General features: G+C 39.6%; 1 protein-coding gene and 1 non-coding gene across 2 annotated transcripts in view; one reads left to right on the top strand and one right to left on the bottom strand.

Annotated features, from left to right (window-relative positions):
• EYS (eyes shut homolog) overlaps window positions 1-23,937 on the top strand; it is a 1,652,430-nt gene that overhangs the window by 1,611,547 nt on the left and 16,946 nt on the right. The window contains 1 exon segment of the mRNA XM_044253753.1: window positions 20,330-20,502. Coding sequence (XP_044109688.1) covers window positions 20,330-20,502 — 173 coding nt within the window.
• Window positions 10,389-10,461, bottom strand: TRNAK-CUU. The gene has a single exon. It is a non-coding gene; the product is annotated as a tRNA-Lys (tRNA).

Here is a 23,937-nt window from a genome sequence, read left to right as displayed (position 1 = left end):
GTGTGATTTGACTTCCAAACTACGTTAGTATGAAAGAAAATGACCTGTTGAGTGGGAAGAACAAAGGAGTGTTGTCTTGTAAGAAACTTCTTTTCTTGGGCACCTCCCTGCGCATATGTAGTGTGAGAGAGTGCTCTGGGAATATGCCAAAGAAAGAGGACATAAGCAGTGCGTCCTTCAATTTCTTCCACTATTCAATTCAGTTTCTTACATCGTAGCTGTTCTCCATCTGTATGAGACAGCCACAAAGTGATCGGTCAGCATTGTCCCACAGGGCATGTCAGAAGGCATGATGCCCTTCACCACTAAGCTAGCTCCCTGCAGAGTAATTCGGGAAATAAGATATCAGAACATCTCCGGAAGACAAGGGTAGAAAAGCACCCAGTTTTTTAACACCTACGTGAATCCCTTACCTTCCCTGAACAGTTCTCCCCCACCTCCTCACCAGAAAATAACCAAAAGCAAAGTGCAACGTTCAAACGACTACTAATTACGATGCACTGAGTTGGTGAGGAAAGGCTTCTTGGCAGGAAGCAGATGGGGAGGTGGGAGAGGTAGAGGGGAGTTAGAAAGGTGGTAGAGAGGTAGAGAGGAGATATCATTAGATCTTCCTATATCTTACCCAAAACTACTCTCCAATGACTTCTTAGGACATGTAGAATAAAATCTAAAGCCTCCACCATAACTGATAAGGCCCTCCGTGATCTGGCCGTGGCAGCCTCTTGGACCTTCTCTCTCATTCCCTCAGTATGCTCAAGTCCAGTTAGTCTACCTCTGTCCTTTGAATACACCCAGCTCATTGTGGCTTCTAGACCAGTACACTGTATCTTCCAGCAGGGGGCACCCTTGCCATTAGTCTCTGTTTGGCTGCCTCCTTATCACCTCCTCCAGAAGATGCTCCCCCTTAGATCAACCCAAAACTATCCCTCCCTCCATTCATTCTCTATCACATCATCATATTTTATTTTCTCCATAAATATTATTCTCAAATTTTATTTGTTTGCTTGTTTACATGTTAGGTACTATTTTCCCCTGACAATGGGCCTGATCTCTCATTCTACCATTGTATCCCTCACACCTTGAAGAGCTGCTCAGCATAGAATAGGCATTCATTAATTATTTGTTCAGTTCATGAACCAATGAGTAGCTATTCCATGAAAAAGTAGAAGTAATCTTCATTCCAAGGGTTCTAAACACAAGTGCCAATGTAAGGACAAGCAAGGTGACCCCATGACAATCATGAGCATGAAGCCAAACTGACTAAACCTAATACTGTAATTGGTTAGCTATACGAAATGGGACACAAGAAGTATAGGAGGATGGGAAATCGACGTGATAGATAACAGATTTGATTGTCCTCAAGAATGAGACAGAAGCAGTTTCTAGGCAGGAGAAAGCCACTGTGAAGACAATCCTGTCGACATCCCCTTACAGCATGGATATATCGGAGTATCAGTAGGAGACAGTTTTGGAAAATCTAAGCACATTATGAAGGGACTGGCTTTAGTAAATAGCCATAAAAAAGGAAAGAATTAATTTAGAAGATATTACAGAGAAATATTCATGGGATATTATGACTTACCAATTACGATTGTGGGAGGAAGGTCAGTGGGGAATCAAATCTAAATTAATCCAAAACAAGAATAAAAAGTCTTGGTGTTCTGGAATGTCCAAGGCATCTAATGTGCTGATCAGTAAATTTAAAATATTAGCTGAATTTTATGGAAACTTGCGAAGAAAAAATGTTTAATGTGCTCAAGGCCATGGAGGTACTTAGGACAAAACCTGAGGCTTGGGACACCACCGTCCTAAAGATATGTTTGAATTAGCTTAACCATTATGATTCTATTGTTACTTCTTTACAATCTTTAATGAAATCTTTAGGTTTGCTTTACAACTTATGCATTCTAATTTTCTATTTAACTAAGCTTAATTATGCAAAAAAAAAATTACCTCACTTTAGCTAAAGAAATGTGGTCATTCTTCAGGTCATCTATGAGGTGTTTTTGTTATCTCTTAATGTGATAATAAGTAAACTGATAGTAATAAAGAATGGAAGTAACGGTAAGAAAGTAGAGGAAACTGAAGGACCACGTAAGAAATTCACTCCAACTCATCATTATTCCATATGGAATAAAGGGCCTGTTTCCATTTAAAAGCCACAGGTGTTTATCTTGGAAAATACAGCAAGTGTAGATAGACACTTAAAAACTATTTGCAGATCATCTTGAGTAATATAGAAAATTTTCTTGATTTGTGGTAACAAAAGTAATACCATACAATTACACAGCAGCATTTTTGCATACATTATTTCCATTGCTCCTAATCACGCCTTCCTAAATTAGTCACAGCAAATATCCTAGTCCCAATTTAATGGATGGGAAAGTAAGCCTCAGAGATTGCGAGTGAATCAAGAGGATAAACCAACACTTTAAAAGTAGTATAGCAGGCCCCAAAATCAAATGTTCTAGCTCCAGGATGAAAGCTCTCTCCAGAACCTAAATAACAAGAAATGAATTTTAAAGCAGCTAAGGATATAGTAAGGTAACAAAAGTGTTAAATATCTCTTTAGCTGCAGGATGTAATCTGTTCATTTATTCTTAATTTTTTTAATGAAGTTGACTTCGATTGACTTTTCATATTTTCTCCAAGTTGAAAGTAGCTTGCCTTATAACACAAACCCTGGGGGTTTCATCAACTCCTGTGTGGGTGGAAAGCTGTTTCTCACGGTCTAACTTGAGAGCCTTGACTTGAATAACTCATAGACTTGACTAATCATGTACAATGGGAACGACACCTCTGACAAGTTTCTTTACAGGATTATAAATCTTTCTTATCAAAATTGGGACCAATGTTTGGGATCTTCTTACTAAAACAACAACAAGGGGAGTCTGGGTGGCTCATGGGTTAAGCCTCTGCCTTCGGCTCAGGTCATGGTCTCAGCTGGGATGGAGCCCCGCATCGAGCCCCACATCGAGCCCCACATCGGGCTCTCTGCTCCGCGGGGAGCCTGCTTCCTCCTCTCTCTCTGCCTGCCTCTCTGCATACTTGTTGTGATCTCTGTCTGTCAAATAAATAAATAAAACATTTTAAATAAATAAATAAGTAAAATAACAAAATAGTCACCATATTGACTACACGTGAAGCACTACTGTACAGGCAGAAGTAGCTCTTGTGACTATTGCATATAATGACTTATTTAAAGTACAGCTTCCTGAATTTAAAAGAGGCAAATTTTATGGTGTGTAAATTATGCCTCACTAAAGCTGTTTAAAAATATTAAGGTTCCGACTCACAGATACTCAGTTCTACTACTAGCAGGAATTTACAGAGAATTTTACTCCTTTCAGTAAGTTTTGTAATTCTGCTCCAATCTCAATAATAGGGATCCTTTTTTAAAAGATGCTTTCTTTGTAATGTACTTTTCAGTGGTGTTTAAGAAGTTTTCCTCTAGGGGCACCTGGGTGGCTCAGTCAGTTAAAGCCTCTGCCTTCAGCTCAGGTCATGATCTCAGGGTCCTGGGATTGAGCCCAGCGTCAGCTCTCTGCTCAGCAGGAAGCCTGCTTCCTCCTCTCTCTCTGCCTCCTCTCTGCCTATTTGTGATCTCTGTCTGTCAAATAAATAAAACACAATAAAATGTTTTTTAAATGCTCAAAAAGCAAGTCCCAGCCCAGAAGCATAAATTTCATGGTGTTTCATGCAAACTCTCAAAATTGCTCAGAGTGTCTTACCAATGCATAGCTGGAGGGTATACATTAAAAAAAAAAAAAAAAAAACTCAGAATGATCCTTTGGTTATCTGCCTCACGGGTGGGAGTAGGAGACCTTATGGATACATAAGGGAAAGCCTTGTGCCAAGTAAGGTAGGGGGTCGGACTTGATAAGGTGAAGACTCTGGACTCAGTAAACCCTGCAGGCCCTGCTTTCCTGTTCCAAGTATGTCAGCATACAAAGATCCAGCTGTGTCCTAATGCTGTTTCTCAAATGAGGGTATAATAAGGCAGAGTTCATGGAAGGCCTTCATGCTCCTGGGATGAGCTCTGATGCAACAGAGAACCAGTAAGCTATTTCGGTTGTTAGTCAGCAGCCAGGGCTAAAAGAAGAGATCTGTTTAGTTGTAACTTATCCATATATGTACACGAGTTTTGTGCAACAGGTTTTTAAGCAGATTTTACTTCATTCAACTTGCATTTGCTTGACCTTTGTTAAAAACAAGACAAGAGGCGCCAAATGGAGTTGCTTACGTTCAGCCCTACAGCGCCAAACTGATACTTGACTTAATTAGAGTTTAGGCTGTCCCAGAAGTGGAGTCTGAAACCAGTCAGTCGGGAATCGCCTGATCAGCAACGACTTAGATAATCTGCCTGGTAGATCCCTGCCATCCTCTAAAGGAACAAGATCTTGCCACAACCAGTCTGCTTTCTTGCCACTGTAACTTCCTTGTTTCCCACTCCCTGCTGGCGGTCAAAGTCATTCATTTGCTGCAGCTCCTCAGAGCTCCTTTCTCTCTGCTAGCTTGGAGGCTACCCGGTTCAAGTCAATCTTTGCTCAAATAAACTCAGAATGTTTAGTATGTCTCAGTTTCTTTTCACACCTTAAGGTCATATTCTGACAATGACTCAGGGTGATGTGAGGCTTGTTCCTTTAAGAAAAGCACAGGGTAGGGGCGCCTGGGTTAAGCGTCTGTCTTCAGCTCAGGTCAGGACTTCAGGGTCCTGGGATCCAGCCCCGAGCCCAGCCCCACATCATATCGGGCTCTCTGCTCAGCAGGGAGTCTGCTTCCCCACCCCCTCTCTACCTGCCTCTCTGCCTACTTGTGATCTCTCTCTCTCTCTCTCATTCTCTCTGTCAAGTAAATAAATAAATAAATAATTTTTTTTTTTTTAAAGGAAAGAAAGAAACTGAAACTTACAAAAACCAAGCCAAATTGAAAAGTGAGCTGCACAGACCATAAGTAGGATAGGAGTTCAGAGAGAATGTGGCCGTAAGATGTGAAAGGCACCCGAGACTTACACTGAGTTCATAAATGAGGCTTCTTCACAACATAAATCTATCCATGAGTGCAGAATCTCACTGACGCTGGGTTTCCTGATTATTTTTTGGCTCACAGATGTCCAAGAATCAGGTGAAATCTAAAAATCCTTTCCTCTGAAAAATAAACACACTTAAGACACAAAAATTTGCATAAAATTTTGGAGGTTTCCAAACTATCGTGCCCAATCGTAGACTCTCTGGGGTCCCCCCAAACTCTCCAAATTAAGAATTCTTTGTTCATTTTTGTCTTCTGCTTTCACCCAGCAAGGGTGTCGTGCAGTCTCCTAGCGCTCCTCTGTGGGATGCTGACGTTTGCCAACTAGTACCCTGCTCCCAACCCCCCTCCCTCTGAATCTTGCTAAAAATTCCCCTCCTGTCTCTTTCCTGCTCATAATGCTCCTGAATCTTTCCTTGCCGGTGCAGTAAAAGTGAGTTCTTTCTTCTGTTGTTCGAGGTGTGACAGGGCCTGCTGTCATCCTATCTGCTCCTGCTGTGCTTTTCTCCCTGCTTCAATATTCCCAAGAATTGTATCGCTCTGTCCAGCCCCTCAAGAAATACCCCATCTCCAAGCAGCCAGCGGGTGTAGCCAGCTGGGTAACTCACTACCTCCCATTTGGTTTTCTTCCTTCCCCTCACTTTGCTCTCTCACTCTTGCTTGCCAGGCAGAGTACCCCTTCATTCCCGTGGAACTGCTTTTAGACTCTGTTTTCTAGGGGTTCCAAGTTAAGGCTAAGATTAAGAGTTCAAAAACTTGTCTAATCTCATGGTGAGGCTATAGAGAAACAGACACTGGCGCTACCAGAGCAAACTCTCTTCGTTTAAACACAAGATGTGCGTCACTACACATCTGATAAGTAAAGCTAGAGAACATTTACACCACAGAGGACACGGCTATGAAAATCTTTATATGTTGCTATGTTGCTGTGGAGTGATACTCGGGATATAGCAAGTGAAAAAAGTAGGGTAAAGAAGCATGCAAGAAGAAAAAAAAAAAAGAAGCATGCAAGAAGAGGGAATGATAGATAGAGATAAATAGATATAAATACATACACATAGACATGTGTATTTATGTACACATACACATATGGTCATGTTTTTCTAAGCATTAAAAAAAACAGGCAGATTACAGGAAAAAAAATTATAAATTGCCACCTGTAGAATGAGAAAGAAAACAAGGAAGTGACAGGGATGAAAGGTGGACTTGGTTTTTTTTTTATTTTTAATTGTGTTCCATGATACATTGTTTCATGTAACACCCAGTGCTCCATGCAATCCGTGCCCTCCTTAATACCCATCACCAAGGCTCACCCACCCCCCCAAAAAAACTGGACTTTTAATCACCCAGAAAATAGAAAAGGAGGAATTCTTAAGCCCTGAAAGAAAATAAGGAAATAAATGAATCTAACTCTATTTCAAATGGTGGCATAACCTAAGAGAGAAGATTTAGTTCAATTGATTATAAATTGACTATACAGTGGGTTATATCATAAGGACAAAAAGAACCATAGAGATATTTTATTTCGCATCCTACAGTCTCCATGTTAGTGGTCGCACTGGTATTATTTTGAAACTACAGATAAAGATAAAAATAGCTATTTAGTAAGATAGCTTGATGGATGGATGGATGAATGGAGGGCTATCACCCAAGGGAGTAACTAGAAATAATATATGAATTCATGACCTGATTTTCTCCTTCTAAAGTACGTATTTCCTAGCTATATCCACTAAAGAAATCTAGGAACAACAGTAATTCAGTAAGAATGAAAACTCTAATACCAAAATTGTTATTTCCAAATAGCATTTTCCACAAAATAATAAACCAGGACTTCTAAAAAAAAATAAGAATAAATAAACCAGGACTTTTCATATAATTGAACATTCAGCTCTAGGGTAGGAAATAAATGATACGATCCTGGATGGTTTTGTGCCTGAAAGCAGGAGAGTTGTCAAAGACTACTAGGGTAATTTTAAAAGAAGACAGAAGCCAACCTAAAGAGACTCCCACTGGCCAAAGATGGGACCATCTCAGAATTCCAGAGAATAATGTCTGTAATGGATTTAAACATGCCAATATATAAAATACGTGTAGTTGCAATGATACTCCATACACATATTCCACCAAGGGATTAAAAAAAAAAAAAACTTGTCACCTATGGAAGTTGCTAATGTACCATTCATTATTCTGAAATTCGACTAAAGTGAAAGATGGATAGGTTCAACCTTCCTTTCCTAGAAAGAGTATAGTAGCCAGCCTCCAAGTGGCCCTCCTAAGAGACGCATCCTTCTGCAGTCCTTTCTCACACAGAATAGGGCTGAGCTGTATAAATCATAAGATATTCTGTAAATGACAACTTTTGACTTCAAAGCTAGGTAAAAAGTCATTAGCACTTATTCCTTCCTTAAATTGTGAGATTTAAGAATTAAATGATTCTATCCACTGAACAGTTTAATAACGGTCGGACTCTATATTTTATAGACCCTCTGGCAGTTGTATAGAGAACGAATTGGCAGGTGGCAAGCCTGAAAGCAGAGGAATCTATTATGAGTCTGTATTAACAATAAATGGTTATTATGGCCTTGAACCATTAAGGTCTGGAGTAATTTATTATGAAGCAATAGGTAACTAAGACAAAATAAAAGTAACTAGCCAGATGATTGATGTGAACTAAAATATAATTTAGGAGCACCTGGGTGACTCAGTTGGTTAAGCGTCCACTTTCAGTTCAGTTCATGATCCCAGGGTCCTGCTCAGCAGGGAGCCTGCTTCTCCCTCTCCCTCTGCCTGCAGCTCCCCCTGCCTGTGTTCCCTGTCAAGAAAATAAGTAAAATCTTGGGGGAGGAGGGAAGGAACAGAACTAATATAAGTGCAGGATAAATAATAGAATTTGAAATATCACCATTTTATAACCATCAGAGAAAATAATGGCTGCTTGGATCAAAATGAAAGGTTGACAGAAAACTGTATTTGGATCAACTGTTGGATCAAGCGAAGACCACTTGAACCAACTGGCCCATCATAATTGAATGTAGAGCAAACATTATGCGCCTCCTGATATGATGTCATTACCTACACAATACCACCTCTAACGCAGTAAATCTGAAAGTGAATCTGATCAAGCCTCTATATCTACCAGGTTCTGAAAAATCAGGGCAATAGATGAAAACGAGTCAAGTAATATTATAAGGATCTAACCAACCAAATCTAGAATATGGTAAATTCTACTGGACACACAACACAAAAAGCATATGGATGGAAAGAAATGCATAGAGAGAATTTTTATCTAAGTAAGAAGCCTTAAGAAGATGCTTCTGTTATGCCGAAGCATCTGTAGAACTTGTTTGGATCCTTATGAAATGTCAAAACAAAACAAAAAAAAGGACAAAGAAAATTTTTTGAGATGATCATAATTAACTGAACACAAAAATTAGACGATCATGAGGAATTAACATTATTTTTCTTGGGTATGATACTAATATTTGGTTGTGGAGGTTTTTTAAGTTTATTATCTGTTAATGATATATGCTGAAGTATTTACAGATAATTGGATTTACTTCAAAATATTTTGTCCAAAAAAGAAAAGGGAGTAGACGGAGAAGCACATGAAACTAAAGAGCTAAAAACTGATCATTTGAAACTGGTTAAAGAGGTTGATCAATACTATGTTTTTATACTTTTACATATATTTGAATTAAAAAACAATAGTACATGTAATATACATCTTGTCTAATTTGTAAAATTCATAAAGTATAAAATAAAGTTAACATGATTCTACCAGTTATAGATAACTACTTTTAAAATGTGGGGCTCTTTTATTCCAGTCTTTCCCCACCTTGAGTTCTTAGCTGCCAAAACTCTGCAAATCCGCTATTTGATGCCACCTATGGAAAATGCGTTTGAAGGATGTAAGTTCCGAAAGGAGTTCATACTTTCTCTTCCTTTATTAAAGCAGGGAGAAAATAACGGTCGGAACTACGAATTCAGTGTAGATTTTAGCAAGCGTCCCTATTACTGTGGTTTAAGGGGAATATCTTTTCTCTCCTGCTTTTTGTGTAGCTGAGATGTCAGCTGCTTTCTTGAGACCCTTGAGAGCTACATCCATCCGCTGTGAAGGTCCAAAGATCTTTCCAAGGTTAATGCAGACTCCAGGAGGATTAGGTATACTCTCAAAACCTTGTCTGGTTCCAAATCTCCCATCCACCCATACTGACTCTACTCCATACAGTGTGTGCCTGAAAGTGACAACTTATTTGATTTCTATTAAATTAACAAAACCGTTCACACTTGAAGACAGATCCAGCGGTTTATATTGGTGCAGCGGGCAGGGATGTGTGCAGCTGTAGAAGGGAACCGTTTATTTCCTGGCCACCTAAACAACTTTCAGCTTGTGTTTTGATCATCCCACCCCTGCAGAAAAAAAATACATGGTCGATCCACGCCACTTAATCTTTGTCGTCTTGTCTTTGCTTCATTTTGCTCCAACTGATTCTGGGTTAGAATGAACCAAATTTCCCTTCTGGCTCTTTGCAGAGCCATTTAGCTATTTTCTTTTTGTAGTCCAGGCTCTAGCTCACATTACCTCTGCTAGGGCCCACCATTTACTCCAAGAAGCTCGTGTAAATAGTTTCCTGAAGACAATTCCGTCACTAAGAGAAACTGAGTCCAACTGTTGACGTAAAAGATTGTTTCGGCCCCTCCCCTTGGAGGACAGAACCATGAGAACTGGGGCGCACAGACCACTTTTATTAGTAGGTAAAGAGTAGTTTCTTCTCCTCCTTCTACACTCCGAGAGATGTCACCAAAGAGTTTGCTGAGCGCTATCACCAGCAAGGAAGGGAGGGCCAAGGGGAAACTCAGCAGGGGCAGCGATCCTGGCAGCCCTTCCTCGTGGATGCGCTCAGCCTCGGCATCACGTTCCACCGCACAGGGAGGTTCACTTGTTACCTGCTTGTCGGCATAGTTTTCAAAGGCTCGAATCCAGTATCACACTTACCTTATCGTCCCAGCTTACTACTAAAATGGAAATAAATCATTAAGGAAAGCAAACCAAGAATGAAGCCATTCAGTACAACAAGAGATTCATGTATATTTCTCTTTTCCCTCAAATAGCAGAGAAATAAGTTGTATATGCAGATGTGGAACCCTTTAAGCTATGTGACTATCTGTTGCTGAATAACATGCATTACTTCCATTATTCCTGTGAGTTTATTATTTCGTTTTAAGTACTGTATGTGATGTTGTGTATGCACAGAAAACCCACAAATCTGTTAACCATAACTTTCTTGTAGATCCCACTCAAGGTAAATTTCCTCCAAGAACTTTTTCTTTTCCAAGATTTTATTTTTAAGTAATCTCTACACCCAACTTGAGGCTCGAACTCACAACCCTGAGATCAAGAGTCACATGCTCTACCAACTGAGCCAGCCAGGTGCCCCGCTCCAAGAGCTTTTTCTTTCTACTCACATCTGACAATGACGATTGAAATAATTTTCCCTCATTGCCCTCAACATATATAAAAGAATCTCTCTTATGCAAAACAATAAGAATCTATGCAGTAAACTGAAAAAGGAGGTTAGGCAGGGGTTACACTTCTCCATGTCTCTGTGTTTTAACTACACACAGAAAACTAGTAATTGGATTTACCTCAGAGGGTTAATATGGGTATTAAATGAGTTACTAGCTACAAAGTACTTCACATGGTGCCTGGCGCTAAAGTGAGGCCCTAAAAAACTTTGAATTGTATATTTAAATATATCATATATAGAGAGGGCATAGATTGCATGGAGCACTGGGTGTGGTGAAAAAATAATGAATACTGTTATGCTGAAAATAAATTTAATATAAAAAATAAAAAATAAAGATATCATATATATTTCACACGATTAATTTGTTGTAAGTAAATTATCATGAAGGCCCTCGGAAGCAAAACCATGTGTTCTGCTTCGAATTCACCCTGGTAACAACAGGGAGCGGTACACCATATTTCTGTTTTGGTAAATATTTAGTAAGCAAGTGAATGATGTTTAAATGATATTCAAACACAGAATATTAAATCTTCCATCATCTCATTTTCAGTTAACTTTTATATTATCAATGTTCATCCTAAACTTCAGAAGTCTTAGACTTGCCTAATTACAAGGAAATTAAATTCTTCATGTTGAATATCTATTGTAACAAGAAAAAATTAATCCATAGATATTTCTGAGCTATAAAATTGTCAGTAACACCCAGTTTATCTGCAATTTAGAAATTTAAATCAGTTTCATTCTAAATACACAGATGTAAAATGATTAACTCTATTAGTAAAATCTCTAAGACTCAACTCTCGATTGCCATCGTGAGCTGTTACTCATATCTCTAAAGTGCTAACACTTTTCCTGTGTTATCATCTCTCCATGTTTAGAGGCAGAAGAACGCACAAACTGTTCTTTATGTATTAAAAATTGAGGATAGCTAATATTTTCAGAACGGACTTGAGAGAACAGTTCTATGTATAATATCAATGATTCCTCAGGGTCATTTGACTATTCTTAGCTTATACAATAGATGCTTCAGCCATTTGTCTGCTGTTCTACTTAACCACAAATCTGTCTTAGGTCCTTGCTTCTCATCAAGGTGAAGGGCCATGTACTAGACACTTAAAGGAAAAAAGCCCTTTTATCACCAGCTATCACCTCCAACTCAATGTAGCTAAAAGAAGATTTTTATAGGTTTCCATTAAACTGTATTCTCCAGATGTCCCTATTCCCAATAATGGTACCATTTTCTTTCAGTCATTTAATTTTGAAACCCAAAGATTTCCATAGATCGAGAGATACAGAATAGCAGTTAAATGCGGGGACTCCCTCAGCCACAAATCGCCACACAATTTGCTTAACTTCTCTGTTCCTCAGGCTCCTCCTCTGCAAAATGAGGATGATAATAGTGTCCTCCTAATAGGATCATAAGGAAGATTAAATGAATTAATACATCTAAAGTGCTAAGCAGAATGCCTGGCCCATGCATGGTGAGCCTCGGTAAATGTTTGCCGTTACTATAGTCTTTCATTTTTCCAACCAACATTTACCAGATGTTTGTCACATCTGCTTCTAGCTCTCCATCCTCAAAACCATTTCCCTGTCCAGCCTCTGCATCCATCCATTGGCTCGTTCTCCAGCCATGACTCATTCATTTACTTGTTCATTTATTCCCCAGACATTCAGTGAAAAACTACTCTATGCCAGGAACTGGTTTAGCCCCTGCGACTACCAAAGAGAGTCAAACAGACCTGATCTCTGCCCCCATTCAGTTAATGATCTAGGGCAGGGGTCAGCAAACCGTGGCCTATGGGCCAAATCGGATCCATCACCTGGTTTCGTAGATAAAGTTTTATTGGGATACAGTCACGTCCGTGCACTTGTGGATTGTCTGTGGCTGCTTTCAGTGGTTGGCAGAGTTGTTGGAACAGAGTCTATATGGCCACAAAGCAAACCGTATACTTCCAAAGTTTGCCAACCCCTATTCTAATGACAAAAACAATCTATGGCCATACCAGTCTGAATGTGCCCCAACTCATCTAATGGTAAAAATACAGTAAGATCTGGGGCGCCTGGGTGGCTCCAGCGGTCAGGTGTCTGACTCTTGATTTCCACGAAGTTCATTATCTCAGGATTAAGAAACCCAGCCCTAAGTCAGGCTCTACACTCAGCAGGGAGTCTGCTTGGGATTCTCTGTCTCCCCCTCCCCTTGTGCTCTAAGTGAATAAATAAAATCTTAAAAAAAAAAAATAGTAAGATCCCCCTAAGGTTAAACTTACATCACTAGAGAGTTTATTCTTACACCATGGGGTCATCCTCTACATACCAAATTAATATTTTTAAATATGCTTCATCAGTCATGTCATTCCCCACATCTGTCACTTAGAAGCTGAACTACCTTGGGGCACCTGGCTGGCTCCGTCAGCAGAGCATTTGGCTCTTGATCTTGGAGTTGTGAGTTCAAGCCCCACATTAGATACAGAGATTACTTAAAAATTTTTTAAAAATAATTTTTTTTTTTACAGCTGAACTATTGGGCGCCTGGGTGGCTCAGTGGGTTAAGCCTCTGCCTTTGGCTCAGGTCATGATCTCAGGGTCCTGGGATCGAGTCCCACATCGGGCTCTCTGCTCAGCAGGGAGCCTGCTTCCACCTCCCTCTCTGTCTGCCTCTCTGCCTACTTATGATCTCTGTCAGTCAAGTAAATAAATAAATCTTAAAAAAAAAAAAAAAAAAAAAAGCTGAACTATCTCAGCCTGTTAGCCAAAGCCCTTGAACTCAAAGCTTCTTTTCCAGCCTAATCTCTATTGCCCTTCCCTCTCAAGGCACTCATTCATGTAGGCAAATTTTACTTCAGAAGCCTTCCCTGAATTCACTAATATTGCTTAGATGTCCTTCCCAAGGGCTCCCACAGTATTCATCTTAGCACTTGTTACATTGTATTTAAATTGTCTGCTTATGGAGTGCCTGGGTGATGCATTCAGCCATGCTTTGGCTCAGGTCTTGATCCCAGGATCTTGGGATCAAGTCCTGAATCAGACTCCTCACTTGGCAGGGAGTCTGCTTCTCCCTCTGCTGCTGTAGCTCCCCCGCTTGTGCTTTCTTGCTCTCTTTCTGTCAAATAAATAAATAAAATATTTAAATTATGTACTAGTTAATCTAATCCTCTCAGAAAGTGCAAGTCTATGAGGCCAAGGATGGGGCCCTTATGCCTTATGGAATATTCAGTGCTAAAGTCAGTGCAGACACTTAGCTTGCAGAAAATAAAATAAATAAAATAGTAACAAATATTATTTAAATGAATGAATATATACCTCTCTTTGGGTTTATTTTTTCTGCTTTTTCCACTCTATGGACACACCACCTCATACACACACCTCTCCAAAACCTATTTTTCCTCAAGGTAAGTAGTAAATATGTGAAAGGAAGAAATGTCAATGAATTAACTTCAAGGCTTAGAAAAATACTGTCATCCAAAGTGGAAAATAAAGAATAAAGATTTGAGACTTTTTATTATTTACCTTTCACAGAGTATAAAGAAGCCAGGGAAGGAACAAAAAGAAAAATTTGATCTTACATAAAATCATTATGATGAAAATATCTCTTGAGAGGTGCCTGGGTGGTTCAGTCATTAAGTACCTGCCTTTGGCTTAGGTCATTATTCCAGGACGGAGCCTGGGATGGAGCCCCCACATCAGGCTCCCTGCTCAGCAGAGACCCTGCTTCTCCCTCTCCTAATCCCCCTGCTTGTGTTCCCTCTCTCACTGTGCCTCTCTCTGTTAAATAAATAAATAAAATCTTAAAAAAAGAAAAAAATCTCTTAAAATATAATGTAAGAGGGGTGCCTGGGTGGTTCAGTCAGTTAAGTGTCTGCCTTCACTCAGGTCATGATCCCAGGGTCCTGGGATTAAGCCCCGCATTAGGCTGTCTGCTCTGATGCTGCTCTGCCTACTTGTGCTCTCTCTCTCTCTCTCTCTGTCAAATAAGTAAATAAAATCTTTAAAATATATATATGTGTGTGTATATATATATATATATATATACATATAAATAATGTAAGAAAGTGGTATATTGGATTTAAATGTAATTTTTTAAATCTTCAAACATAGAGTTAATTGCTTCAGACCTAAAACTTCTGAGAACCATAAGAGCATTTATTTTAAGATTTATTTTTCAAATAAGTTTATAACATTTGCATTATATTATGCTTAGTGTGATTTAAGCTATATTTGATGTAAAAATAAATATTTTAAATATTTATATTATAAATATGTAAAAACAAATATTTTACCATTGTCATGTCTGTCTATAAAGCGAGATTTTTTTTCCAAGTTGATAAAAAAATGACCCACTAGATGGCGCAATCATCATAAAAAAGTAATTTTTTATATAAAAATTCTTATACCTTTATTTCTTTTATGAAATTGGTAGGATAGTCTATTTTTGGTTTGAGTTTTTTTATTTTAGAATTTATTAAATAGGAACTCTGTCAATTTGAACAGGAGGGAAAAAAGCAGATTTACTTTTTTAAAAAATAACATTTACAGGAAAACAACCAAAAAGGCATATAGTACTTATCGTGTCTTCCCTATGTCCGAAAGGCATCTTGTGCTAGCCCAGGAAGACTCTACACACACTTTACATTCCTGAATTCTAAATTCCACTGTACAAAATGCCACTTGAAACGTGTCAAAACCATCCAACCAAAGCAGTTTTTTCCCAAATCGGAAGGTCTATAGGAACATTTAGAAGGTTGCACACAGTAGAATGCCTGTGCTGACCTAGTTCCCCGTGGGAAGACGGCAGTGCACCCCAACGTGAGGAATCCCTGCACAGGCCACCCAGCGCAGGGGCCATCCCTGGGAAGGCCAGAAGAGAGGACTGTGAGCCAGAAGACAGTCTATTTTTGTAGAAAATGTCCTTACATATTTCATGACCTTTGTGCTCTTCAAACAGTAACTCAAATCAATATGTAATTTTATAGCAGATTAAATATGTATTTTGTTTCTCTCCATTCTGGAGAACCGTATGCAACTTTTCAAATATTTGTTTGCACAAATGTTAACTTAGATACAATAATCAGATAATTTTTTTTTTTCAGTCAGGACTGAGCTAACCACTCTATTTAATGAAATGGCAATATCCTCAGAAACTGTCGTTTGCTTTGTTGTTGTTGTTGTTGTTGTTGTTGTTTTTTGGGTTTTTTTTTGTTTTTTTTCCAATTTATTTATTTTCAGAAAAACAGTATTCATTATTTTTTCACCACACCCAGTGCTCCATGCAAGCCGTGCCCTCCATAATACCCACCACCTGGTACCCCAACCTCCCACCCCCCCGCCACTTCAAACCCCTCAGACTGTTTTTCAGAGTCCATAGTCTCTCATGGTTCACCTCCCCTTCCAATTTTTACTAGTCTGTGTTTGTGCCTAGGTCTCTGAGTTCCAAAGAGCTGAGAACTGTTGTTTTGAATACCCCCCAGCACCAATGTCACAGCGCATTGATGAACATGTGACAGTGATGTTAATTTTTTTCCTGGAGTTATTCCCCCTGCTGGTTTTTGGATCTGACAGCACTTCTCTGTGCCACTCAATGGGTTCCTCGGCATATGGAGCCCATGGTGCTTTATTCCAGCATACCTCACCTCTGCCAAGGCCAGAACTCACTCCTTATACATCTTCTGCCTATCCTTTATGACCTATGACAGTGCTGTGCTGTGCATACAATAAATACTGAAAAAAATTTTAAGTTGATAAAATGAATTTTGGTGAAACATAAATGTGATTAGACTGCCAAATAATATAGGAAAATATAGGAGTTTGAAATGAATATGTTCTTGGTAAATATGTATAGGCAGACATGAAGTCATTTTATCTTAAGAAATAATTATTGGGGTGCCTGGGTGACTTGGTTTTTAAACATCTGCCTTTGACTCAGGTCATGATCCCAGGATCCTGGGATCAAGCCTCGCATCAGGCTCCCTGCTCAGCGGGAAGCCTGCTTCTCCCTCTCCCACTCCCCCTGCTTGTATTCCCTCTCTCGCTGTCTCTTTCTCTGTCAAATAAATAAATAAGATCTTTAAAAAAAAAAAAAAGAAAGAAAGAAAATAATTGGGTCAATAAAAAAGAAGTCTATAAAATATTTCATATTTTTTAGTATATACACATCTATTATTTCAGGAGCATTCTCATTCATTGAAGGTGGGAATGTAAATTGGTACAATTATTATGGAGCAGGTTGGAATATGTGTTCAAAGCCTAGAAGTCATGATGATAGTTAAATTTATACAAAGGAAATGATCAAGATGTGCACAAAGATTTAACTATAAGAGTTTATCACTGTTATTTGTAGGCAGTAAAAAATTAAAAACATAATATCTCACAAGTGACTATAAGAATAAAGTATATTTTATGAATTCATGAAATAACATTCAACCACTCAATGTGAGGTTGTGGAGAAGTTAATGAATATGGAATAAGGAGTTCTGTTTGTGGAACTATGGGGTATTACACATCTTGAATGACCCTTCCAAATGAAAATGTTGAAATCCAAATAAAATATGAAGTATATACATTCAGAACACGGTTACCTGAAGTGAAAACAATACATCTATGGATTCCAAATGAAATGAAAGCCAGACTCTAGAAAGTAAGCATCAAAGTTGGCTTTTGCCTTGAGTTCCTGCTAAAAGGTGAAGCATGTCTGAACTTACCTTTGAGGGCTGCACAGTTTATAGTGGACCTGCTTTAAAGGCTAAGGATGCCTGAGGTAGGGGATCTAATAGCAAACCCCTCACAGGCCTGGGACTCCTACAAGCCACACGGTCAATGTAAGAACAAAAGAAAAATGAGCCTTGTTTTAGACAAGGAAAATCTGCCTGTCTTGAACTTGGGATTAGTTTGAAGGGAAAGATGTACAAGAGCAAAGAGCTAAGAATAACCAAGACAGTCCCGAACAGAAAAGCAAGAGAACAGAGCTTGCCATTCTAATTATCAAGACCTATTAGAAAAGCAGGAGAAATTAAGACAGTGTGATATTGGTGCAAGGTTAGGCAAATGGACTGACGGGGGGAGCCTGGGTGGCTCAGTGGGTTAAAGTCTCTGCCTTCAGCTCAGGTCGTGATCTCAGGGTCCTGGGATGGAGCTCTGCATTGGGATCTCTGCTCAGCAGGGAGCCTGCTTCCTCCCCTCTCTCTGACTGCCTCTCTGGCTACTTGTGATCTCTGTCAAGTAAATTTAAAAAAAAATTTTTTTTTTAAATAGCAGATGACTGAAGGAACAGAATGGAGAGGCGCAGGACAGGGCACATATGGACAGAGCTCATGAGTGGAAAAGGATGAACTCGTCAGTGAAGGAAACTAAAACTATTGGTCATCCATGTGGAAAACTGGAATTGGATCTCTAACCCCACCTCAAACACAAAAAATAATTTCTGATGTATTGACTTAAATGTAAAAGATAAAAATAATAGTAGTTCAAGGAGACAACATAAAATAATAATTTTCTGACCTCGAAGTAGGGAAAGCCTTCTTAAATAAGTCATTAAAAAATGCAAGCCATAAAAGAAAACATTGAAATTTCAACTACACAAAAGATAGGAACTTCTGTTCATCAGGTTATGCAGTATTGACAATGAATGCAGCGGCTATGTGCGTCAGCATGGGTGAATCCCAAAAACATAATCCTGAAGGAAAGGCAGTAATATCACTACATTTATATAATGTTTTAAGAAAAGGAAAACTGAAAACCCTGTTTTCTTCTAGGAGTTTTATAGTTTCGGGTCTTACATTTAATTCTTTAATCCGGTTTGAGTTAATTTTTTTAAGTGCTTAAAATAGGAGTCTAGTTTCATTCTTTAACATATAAATATCCAATTTACCAGCACTTTTAATGTTAAAATTTTCTTAGAGGAAGTAGTGGAAAGATACTTGCCAAGTGCTCAAAAAATGTCCGCCTTCCTGTGATCGGAAGTGACAAATGATTTTGATTTTCTCCTTTGGGTTTAATCCCAGTTTTATGAAGGTCTTACCTGTTGTTTCTATAAAATCATAAAGGTTGTTAAATATGTTTGTCGAAGGAGTGTTCATCGTCCTTACATTCCCCTCCACGTGGCGTATAAAGGGCCACATGTTGATACTGACATAGATTGTCACATACTGGGTGATCCACTAGTGTAGACGGCGTGAGCTGCCGTCAATTGTCAGAGACTGTGAGGATTCTTCCAGCCTAAAGAAAAAGAAAACGGAAGATACTTCTGTTTTCTACCTGTCTTATCCTGACTTGCTCACTTTGGGAATTCTACTGTAAGTGATTTTTCAACAATTCCAGCCGCGCTGTTAATGTCGTCTGTGTTTACAGCTTGCCATTAAGTAAAAGCCATTGTAATGAGCTGAGGACAAGTCAGTTCGACCCCAGATTCATGGATCTCTTCATAAAATAAATTTAGTTTCTTGCTGTCATTTTAAACCTGCTTAGGAGTCATCCTTTTCTTGGACCTGGACTGAAACATGGGAGATCCATTGAATTTTCTGCTCCAGCTTAGTTAATAGACACTTTAATTTGCAAATACACTCTCCATTCAGTTCTTCGGAGGGTTCATTCACTTCACTTTCCATGACTATTGGCTTAAAGTCAGCCAGGGCTGACCACATGAACAAAAGGTCTCCAAAAGAGGTGTGTGTGATCTGCTACTGCTGTCTTTTCCCAGTCTGGTGGTTTCTGACTCGGTGCCACACACCACATCCTGGAATGGACTTCCTTGACTTGCACCATTGTCTAATGGTTTAGTGTTCCCCTAGGCCTGGCAGGAATGAAAAGTAACCCTTTTCTCTCATGTGCCCCTGGTATGTAAGGTTTCCAGATGTTTTGGGGGGCGGGAGGGGGGAATACAGGACACCCAGATAAATTTGAATTCCAGACAGACAACAGATAATTTTTAGTATATCTCAAATGTCACTTATCTGAAATTCAAACATTGCATGGGACATACTGAAAAATTATTCATTGTCTATCTGACAAACTTAATTAAATTCCTTACATTTTATCTGGCATCTCTACATTTAGGGGGTCGGTCCATCACTCTCCTGTGAGGCTCCCCCCAATATCACTCTCTAAATCCAGACACAGTCTGTTTTCAAAATAGGGTGTCCTCTCTATCTTTCAGATTCTGCCCTGGCTAGTTACTAACTGCCTCTCGGGGCTGAGGTTTCTTCAACTACCAAGATACCCTCTGGGCAAGATCCTTTTTGTATGTCTGCAGCTGATCCTAACTCAGAGGGCCACAACCCATCCCTGGGATTCACTGCCATTTGCCTTGTCTCTGGAGGGGCAATTTGCCTTTTCCAGTTCCTTTTCCAGCCCCAGGAGCTGGACCTATGTGTTCACCAAGGTGAGGGAACATATTTCAAGCTGAATTTCTTTCTGTAGGCTCCAGTTTAAGAGGCAGAGACTTTCTTAACAGCCTCTCCCTTGGTGTTTGATGTCAGGCAGGGAGAGGGTCTTACCATGCTGTTTTGCCCAAAGAAATGATTCTCTAAAGTCTCCTTCAATTTCCATGCGCTGAACCTTTTTAATTTATTTTTTATGTGGAGTCCAGTAATCCTGTAATCAGTTATTGGCTCTTTCCTTTGAACGTTTGGCTCTTAGTAGTTTGAATCACAGTTTGCTTTGATGTACAGAATCTTTTCTATCTCGGAACCTTGGTCAAAACTGCCAACTTAACATCAGCAAGTTTATACCCATCTCTGTTCAAGTGTTCAAGCCATGTGACCTTCTTTCTCAACCTACAGCTGTGATTGTCCCCCTGGGTGGAAAGGAGAATTCTGCACAGAGACCATTTCCACCTGTGACCCTGAACATGACCCTCCACACAACTGTAGCAAAGGGGCAACTTGTGTTTCACTGACCCATGGATACACCTGTTACTGTCCTCTGGGAACCACTGGAATCTACTGTGAACAAGGTAAGGCAGAATTTCAACTCTTGATTGTTCACAAATTAAGTCACTTTCCTTCTGGAAAAGTAAAATGGAAAATATATAATAATCCTCAATTGCATAAGATCTGGATTTCCTCCACAATACAAGCACACTGCAGGGTGAGAGGGAGTGGGTGGAAGAGGGCAGTGTTGTTCCAGCCATCATAAGCAGAGATGGACCAAAGTCATTTCTCTGTTGTGCTCCTTGTAGCCTAATAGAATAAACTCATCTTCATAGACCACCACTCAGCTAACACCGGCAGGAAAAGGAATGTGGTTCTCTACTGCCTTTCATCCCCAAACTGCAAGCGAGAATTCATGCTACATTTATGCTTTAATCCCCTCCTATAACTTCCCTGACCACTTTCCCCTATCCCTGCCCTTATAGGCAAGATTGGTAGAGTGTTAATAAAACACTGCCATCTTCACACCGTTTCTCAATCACACCACAAGCCACTGCTAAAGCTCTAGGAACCCTCGGGCAAGAGAACCTCTAAGATGAACAGTGATCACAAACACAAGGTCTAAATGGGGACATTGTCAAATGAGTCTATGGATAAAATCAGGAAAGCGTATGCTGTTGAATGTCTCAAGTTCGGCATCTTCCAAAAATCAATGCTTCCTATTTCATTTTGTCGTATTTAGTGTAGTTCTAAATATCACGGTAAATTTTGTGTAAAAGAAGACCTCTGTAACACCATGCTCAGAGTCCTAAAAATTCAGTTGTGTAACAGACACAGTTGCGTTACGCTAAGGCTAACGGACTGGCCCGAGTGAACCTGCCCAGCCAGTCAAGCATCCAGTGGCACAGTTCGAGTGGGTCCTGCTCCTACTTCAGTTTGCTGCCACCTGCTGGCTGCTGTCCTTTCCAGTTTAAGTATGGGTAAGGATGATTCTGGGTCTTGGGGCTGGCTGGGACTTCAGGTCAGTGTGTCAGGGAGTCCAAGAAACTCATGGTTAAGGAATCTCAAGAGATTTAGCCAGAAAATAGGGGGTCATGGAGTTTTACCTGCTATCTCCTGGGTTCCTGAGACTGGATGATCTACTATTTACTCTCTCCCACCTCAGCCACCACCTGGAAGATAAAGCTTTAGCCTCTACTTCTCCTACACAGGAACAGAGGCTGGTGTAGAAGGAGTAGAGGAGCCAATCACCAACTGGGTTAGATACACCTTAACGTAATTTGCAGGGATTATTGTTATATCATATTCATATGTGTGGTAAGAACAAACTTAATGCTAGATAGAAAATGATAGATAAATAGTGACAGCAATAGAATTATTTCATAGAGAGTCTAAAAAGTATGAAAAAAGCTGCCAGAAAACTTGTGTCATCCTCACAGAATTCTGAACAGTAAGTTAACTAACAATATATCCTGCTATGCTATAATAGGAGTTTGGTTCATTTAAAAAAATAAGTCATAAATAATCATATCATAGATACTATTGTTTCGACGGGATAAATTATTATGTGGGGAAGAGACTATAGGTTTTAGATTCCCAATTGAAATTATTTTCTATAATAATTTTTATACTAAAAAGTTTTAAGGACTGTTAACCATGTTTGTGGTGAAGAAGAAATAATGAAGAGTTTGATCCTAAATGACAGAAACTTTAAGTCTAATTTTAAGTCTGTTTTTTAAAATCTCCAGTGATCCATTGACTTTGCAATTTTTCAACATAGTAGTTCATAGTTCCATAGAACTAAAAGTCAATCTAAGAAACAAAATAGAGAGCAGATAGCACCCGGGCCTCTGAAACCAGACCACAGTGCACCCCTGTGTCTTGCCAATGGTTACATTTTTCTTATTCCCGAACAGCTTGTTCCCAGTTGCATCATAAGCAGTACTGTCGATGATGCCTCATAATTTCTACTCAGTTATGGGCACCTACAATGCAGATGAACTGCCTGGGGTTCAGTTCACCTTTATTGTACTTATAAACTGGTATAAAAATTATCAATGAATTTTTATCGATAAATAATCAATGAATAATGAATAACCAGCATCCTTAAACTCACAAATGCCTAACTAATAAGTCCTCTTTTCCCTTCTTCTTTCTTACTTCCTCTTTCCAAGAAACCATAAGTCTTAGAGGGAAGATCAATTTAACAGTACATGGAACCCCTGACTTACAGCTTTCACACTTACCTAGTTTAATGACCATCTTTATTGTAAAGAAGCCCCACCCCCAATAAGAATCAAAACTGATGTTTATAATCTCTGAATGACAAGAACAAGATGCAATTGATTGGCAAACCTGATGACGCTAGAGAGGGGAGGGATGGCGAAAGGGGGTCACTTGCCTCAAAATACAATCAAGTCCTGGTAACCTTTGTTCTTTTCTCCTTCCCTTGGAGTACTGCTTATAGTAGGGAGTATTCACTAATGTATTAAGATTCTTTAGTGGTTCCAGACCAAGTGCCGGGGATAAGAAGACAGACATGAGAAGACAGACAGCTGCTCTTCCTCCAGAGGAGGAGGCAAGCAAACACCATATCCACCAATCAGTGAGGAAAAATACAGATTGAGCTAATGCCAGAAAGGAAAGAAAGAGGAAGAGGAAATAAACACTCACTGCAAGAGTACGTTTTAGTTGAGATGGTCAGGAAAGGACTCTGTAAGTAGGGACATTTGAGCTGACATCTAGTGAGAATTAGCCATGTGGGAAGGCATGTGGGACAAGTACTCTAGGCAGAGGCTAAACCTGGAAACAGGAAAATGGTATTACATAATTGGAGGGAGAGAAAGGCAGCCAGTGTTCTCAGAATGGGAGATGGTATTATAAGATGAATTTGGAAAGGCAAGCAGAAGGCAGATCATATAGTCTTGGAAAACATGGTAAAGAATTTTAATTTCATGCTCGCAAAATAAGAAGCCTGTGAAGACTGTAAGCAGGACTCTAAGAAGCAGAAAACTTGCATTCTGATGCTTCTGCTAACCAGCGATTTCCTTTCTGCTGTGTCCTTTAACTCTCTGAGCCACTATTTCATTACCTGTAAAGCAGCAATAGTAAGTGTGTCACCTGTTTTCCATCTGCCCCCCCCACTTCCAGTTCTATTGTCGCCCCTCCCCCGCTGCTCTGTACTCCCAGGGTCCTCTCAGAGGCTTGCAGCAGTGGGTTCCCCCTCAGTCTGCCTCTAGTTGAGTTTAGCCAAGGAAGTCACCAACAGGGGATCAGACGACAGGAGAGCAAGACAGAGTATTTATTTCCCTAGATTCCTTGCCACTAGGTCACCAAAATTTACCTTCACCCGAGGACACATTTTCTGTTGGGAGATCCTCACCTACCCCCAACTTTAGGCTAAGTAGTGGAAACAGTTCCCCATTGAGACTAACCCCAGGGCAACACCCTGTATCCTGTAGTTTCCCTAAATCCTGCCCACATCTTTGTAAATGGTCTTTTCATTCCCTTACCTTCAA

Source organism: Neovison vison, chromosome 1 (assembly GCF_020171115.1).
Source record: "Neovison vison isolate M4711 chromosome 1, ASM_NN_V1, whole genome shotgun sequence".
Lineage (NCBI taxonomy): Eukaryota > Metazoa > Chordata > Mammalia > Carnivora > Mustelidae > Neogale > Neogale vison.
Note: the sequence above shows the minus strand (reverse complement) of the source record. Positions and strands in the feature narration are given on the sequence as shown.